At 38.1% G+C, this 6000-nt stretch overlaps 1 protein-coding gene across 2 annotated transcripts in view; it reads left to right on the forward strand.

Moving 5' to 3' along the window:
• The window catches only part of LOC106955691 (contactin-associated protein-like 4), a 107131-nt gene that overhangs the window by 69648 nt on the left and 31483 nt on the right, over positions 1–6000 (forward strand). For both annotated transcript variants that reach the window (XM_015046006.1, XM_015046005.1), the window contains exons 11-14: positions 535–641; positions 1277–1396; positions 1946–2146; positions 5251–5413. In XM_015046006.1, coding sequence (XP_014901492.1) covers positions 535–641; positions 1277–1396; positions 1946–2146; positions 5251–5413 — 591 coding nt within the window. The remainder of the gene's footprint in view (positions 1–534; positions 642–1276; positions 1397–1945; positions 2147–5250; positions 5414–6000) is intronic.

Raw genomic sequence — 6000 nt, forward strand, 5'->3', positions numbered from 1 at the left:
CTTTTAGGGGAAGCTAAGTGCGCTAAGCATTTTCAAACTTAACAAAAGCGCTAAACAAAAAAAGCAGCTCTGCTATCAGTGGATTAGTGGATTAGGAGAAGTGTGTCCACCACTGATACTGTGCATCACGTTTTATACATATTTGAGATACCGTCTGTTTGACACCAAGTTCATCTTCCTCTGTTTCTCTGCCATGTGGCGTCCCGCAGGGCTTACTTCTGGAGCCTCTACTTTTTTTCATTTTGTCGTCTTCCCTTTACCTCCATTTTTAGGAAGCTCAAATGAGCCTTTATGTTTTTTTTGCTTATGACTGCAGGTTTTATCTGAGAGAGAATGAGACTTTGAAACTATAATTTTATATGTTTAAGTTGCTTTATAGCATCTTTTCTGCGTCTTGTTGTATTTGTGCTTTCATAATTCTATATGTTCATCACTTTTGGATGATTTTAATGCGCTTTGCTCCATTTTAGAGTGAATGAGAATGTCTGAACAGGGACGGTAAAAAGATAATCTTCTTCTGTTTACGTGTTTTAGGTGCTCTCCCAGTCACTGTGAACATGGCGGCCTCTGCAGTCAGACCTGGACCGTCTTCCACTGTAACTGCTCCGACAGCGGCTACAGTGGCGCCACCTGCCACAGCTGTGAGTCACATGACACCCAAATAACATCATGTGACCCATAAGACACAGGCTCCCAATGACAAAAAGTATTTATTGTTATTTATCATTTTTATCTGTTATTTATGTTACTTCACCAGATTGGTGGAAAGTGCCACACTGGAGCTTCTGTAGCTGCAGACGCTGATATTAGTGTCTGTGCTGCTGCTACCTGATTAGCATTGAGATGCTACTTTAGCCTTAAATAGCTTCACTTGCAGGCTAACTCCATTTAACACAACTTGAACACAACTATAGACTTTTCCAGCGTCCAATCAGATTAATTTTTTAAACAGAAATGAACCCTCAGTTGGCCGAGAGAAGCTGCTTCTCATTGCCGAATGTAACTCGTGCATCATATTAATGGGCGTACCAGAAACACACAAATTCAAAGGTTCCAGCTGGAATTTATTGTTTGTCAATGAAAAACATTTTCTAACTCTTCATTGTACGAGTTGAATAAAAGTATTTTATAAACAGATTTGGTTTACTGATGTTCCTCAGACGTAAAACCTTGGGTTATTTTTCTTGCAGTGATCTGTGAAGTAGCCCCCATGTTGAGCGGTTTTCCTCCTCCTTTCCCGGCGTCCTGACGATGTTCTCATTATTTTTCCTCGCAGCGGCGTATGAGCAGTCCTGTGAAGCGTACAAACACAGCGGCAACACGTCAGGATATTTTTACATCGACGTGGACGGCAGCGGACCCATCAAGCCACAGCTGGTCTACTGCAACATGACAGGTATCGCACACACACAAATACACACACACACTCAGCCCATCATTCCTCATTAATGTTTTACAGGGTTACATAATTACAGCTGATCTTCCTCTTCTTTTATTCTACATGACCACGTCTGTCCTGTTTGTTTAGTGGTTGAATAAACAGATTGGTGTTTGATATTTGTCTTCTCCTCATACATTTTTAATTGCTTTGATTGTCTTCGATTTGTCCCAGAACATGTTTAATATGATGTCAGACCACTGACATGTTTAACAGAGTCAACATTTATACAACACACTTTTAGGTAAATAGTTATTTCATACACGTTTGATGGACAAAGTTATAAAACTACTTTTATTTCAACTCTTCAGAAGCACAGAGTTAATGTTCTGAGACAAAAAGAAAAATGATTTTCAAAGCAGGAAGTTTTTCTCCCTCCACATTTGTCTATGACGAGGTCACTTCATTGTTTATATATTTCTGACTTCTCCTACTTCTGTTGGACAAAAGTTTTATGCTGTTTCTTTCAGTGATAATCATTAATATTTATCACCTTGTCGTCACCAGATGAGAACACCTGGATGGTGCTCCAGCACAACAACACAGAGCTGACCAAAGTTCGACCCTCTCCGGGGGAAATCCAGCATTTGATTCAGTTTGACTACATGTCTGAAGAGGAGCAACTAGCTGCCATCATCCACCAATCAGAGCATTGCCAACAGGAACTGTCCTATCAGTGCAGGAAGTCCCGCCTACTCAACACTCAAGGTAGAAAAGAACATCTGATTTGATGTAATTAATTATGCATGTTAGCAGTGATTGGCACCGCAAACTAAAAGGTTGGCTATGCTAACACTGTATTTAGCAGAAGCTAATGCTAAAGCGCTAACTTCGATTTAGCTTATACCGGCCCAGGAAAGACTACGATTCTCAAGCACAATTTAATTCTGAGATTACAATTTACATGTTTTATAAAACCCTTAAATATTGTATTTATGTTTATATTTGTATGTTGCTCATGAGTCTAAACAGCTAGCTACTTGATGAATTCTTAACAGCTGGTAACCAAAACTTCAACACAGATGACAAACTTTATTCAGGTGGAAGCTTAGAAAACCGACGAGTAAGTTAGTGCTTAAGAGTTTTTCCTAAAAAATATATGAGGGGGAACTAAGTGCAGGTAACAATTTTACAGAAAATTAGCACCAATATTAGCGCATTATCAGAATACTGGTAGTTAGCCCACCACTCCATGTTGGTTATCTAGATTAATTGAACTTTTTCTAAGACTTAAATTGGTAAAGCCTTTAAAACAGACACTTAAAAGAGCAACAACTGTAACACAACAAATAAAAGTAAAAGTGATTGTTATGATCATGTTAAAAGAAATAATTATTACAAATCAGGATGATCAGAATAAACTGATCTTTGCGAACTAGAAAAAATTAAAGAGGGATAGTAGCTACTAATCAGATGCAAATACTCTTCATTAAGTCATGATTAATGGATTAATGGTGTCGCCACCTCAGTAAAAGTCAGAGTTTTTGCAGTTTACTAATTTGGGTCACACAGACTTGCTAACACAATGTTAGCTAAGAAAAGCATCAGCAATAAAGTTTCTTCTCATCCATCTGGGAGAGTCCAGCTGTGATCTCCGTGCTGTTGTGTGATTAAAGGTGTAATTATTAACTACATTTAGGCTTTTTTTTGTAAAATTAGTTGATTATTTTAATTACTATTGAGCAACTTCACCGTTATTTATTATACAGTTTTGATTATGTTTGTAAATCAGTCGACCAGTCGCTGAATATTATCTTTGAATGATTCAGGTTCCCTTCAGGTGCTTTTATTTGTTTTTATTTCAGTCTGTATTTGAGGTCATCATATTCTAATTATTCAAAGGTTGATCTCACTACTCAACCATCTAATCCTAATCCCTTTAATCTCCTAATCTTATCTGGGGGCGATAAAGAATCTTATTTCACAGCTTTTCCTTCAATTTGCCCAAACGATGGTCATGTTTGAAACGGAAATAAAATCTCTTTGATCGTCAGGTAGCTTCAGATTCCTGAATTAACAACACAGATCGCTAAAACACAGATTTTGTTCAGAGAGACATAATTTACTCCTTTACCAGTGTCTTGTTTGGTACTTTAGCATCTTGTTTTTTATTTTAAAGGTTTAATTGAATGAAAAATGCCACATCTTTTCTAAAGATGATACAGCTAAACTTAAAAGTGTCAGGATCTCAGGTTGTTTGAGTTGGTTTTGGGGTTTGTTTGTTTATTTCTGTGTTTCTTATTTCCTTTTCTTTGATTCAATCCGTCATGTTTCTGTTTCACTTTGGTTCAGTCCTTTCTCAGAGATTCCAGTTCATTATGTTTATTTATTGTCTTTTTATTCTTTGTCAGTTAAGTTTCTTAGGTCTAGTTAATCGTTAGTGTTAGATTTATTTCCCTCTCTCCCCCACACCTGCAAACTGTTTCTAATCAGCCATCTGATCCTTGTTCAGATGGCTGATGTAATCATTTTCCCCAGTATACGCACAACTTATTCTCAGTAATTCCCTGCTGGTTCCTCCCGTTTCACCCTGTCATTTGCCCCGGTTCCGCCCTGGGTTCCCTGCTGTCTTTTTGCTTGGATTTTTGTTCTGCTCTGGCTCCCTGTGCTCCCTGTGACTTTTAGACATTTGTCCATCATTTACACAAAGACTTTCTGCATATGGATCCAGAATTAAAAAGCATATCATGACAAGAAGGGCAGAATTTACTTTTTCTAGGCACATTTACAGCACAATCAAGTAACTATGTTACCTTCAGTTGTTGTGAAAATGCTGAATGTGTACAGCATTTTAAAAATAGAAATTTGACTTTGCAATTTGACGACTCTGTCTCTTTAAGAAGTGTTTTTACCAGAGTTTCACTGAGAAGTAGCTTGTATAATGAGCTGAGCTGATGTTCGGTTCCACCAGGTGTTTGCTAATTGCTGCTGGCTAGTCTGAAGGAGCTGAGCGGGGCAGTATTTTTGGTCTAGTTTCTAGAAATAAAATGAAACTAACTTTTCATCAAGCTATAGGAGCTTGTTTTAAGTAATTAATTCCTTAATATTGATGAGATATGACTAGTTCCACTGGGAGATTATTTCACTTTACGAGATATTTTTCCCATTTTATAAGTTAAGTAATCAAACTTTTTCATCAATATTAATGGATTATAGACTTAAAACAAGCTCCTGTTATGATCGTCAGAAGTGATGGTTTGAACTTCCTCCTCCTCTCTCTGCTCTTTGTTTCTGCTCTTATTTACTTCTCTGAGATTTGGGGTCATAGTTCAAGCTTTATTTGAGCTCTTTAGATACTAATCAGTTCCTCCCAGCTGTGAAAAAAAAAAAAAAACCTTGTTGCCACGGTTATTATGCATCACAGCAACTGACCACATATAAGAGAGAACGTTACAGAAATATGTGAGGTGAAGCAACGTTTTCTCTGTCATGTAATAGAAACGTTGGTTGAAAGCTTAGCAGACAGTGATATATGAGGAAGAAAGAGACGAGGAACAGAAGTTTCAGTATAACCTCCTCGCTGCTTGCTGGAAAACAAAAGAAGCGCCGACTCAGCGCCTTCACAGTGTGTGTATACTGTCATCATCTGCTGTATCACAGCATTATTTTCAGGAGCTGGCAAACATCCCTCTGTTTCAACTTCATGGAGACTTAGAGATGAGGACGGCTGCCTGGTCCAGTCCAGATCCCTCCAAATGGTTCTTCAGTATTCCTACTGTTAGGTTTAAATCATTGTAAAAGGCAAACATAAGCAGAGTTAAAAAGCCTCTGGTTGGTGAATAAAGAGGTGAAAGGAGCTGTTTGTGTTCCAGAGGGGTCTCCGTTCAGCTGGTGGCTCGGCGGGCCCGGAACCGGACTGGTCCAGACGTACTGGGGAGGAGCTCATCCCGGCAGCCAGCAGTGCGCCTGCGGCCTGCAGGGCGACTGCGTGGATCCACAGCTTTACTGCAACTGTGACGCCGACCGGATGGAGTGGTACTAAAACCTTTAACACAAAAAAATGGCACATTCTGTAGAAATTTATGTAACAAACTTTAAAAAATTACATTTTTTTTATTTAAAAAATTACTTAAATTAAAACTTTTACAGTTTGCAGAATTTGCAACATTTTTCTGTAACCATTTAACGGGTTTTTACTTGATCATTTCTATCAAAGGATGCACCTGCTGCTAAAGAAGTAGTTCTAGCACCAACATGTGAAAAGCTCAACCTTTTCTGTTTGATTAATACAACGAAGAGCTAATATGTTGAATATTTTTTAATGTGCTTCATAAGATATTTTGTTAGCGAATTTGAACCAGGTAAAGCTAAAAATGACACTTCAGGAGTTCTGAGTAGAATATATTTAAAGAAATATATTTTTTGTACAGCTTTGACTTAATTACTGCTCTGACTGCGTTTTTGACTCTGTTAATGATTAACCGATCACTAAATTAGTTGACATTACAGTCCAAATAATTCCCCCTTTGATGAGGGAGGTCATTATTTCTCCTACCATGCTTCACTATAAAACCTCTCCTGCCCTCAGGTAGATTCTCAGCTGATACCTGAACACAGGTTTA

This window comes from Poecilia latipinna, unplaced genomic scaffold, assembly GCF_001443285.1.
Source record: "Poecilia latipinna isolate Pla-1442-1.1 unplaced genomic scaffold, P_latipinna-1.0 Scaffold760, whole genome shotgun sequence".
NCBI lineage: Eukaryota > Metazoa > Chordata > Actinopteri > Cyprinodontiformes > Poeciliidae > Poecilia > Poecilia latipinna.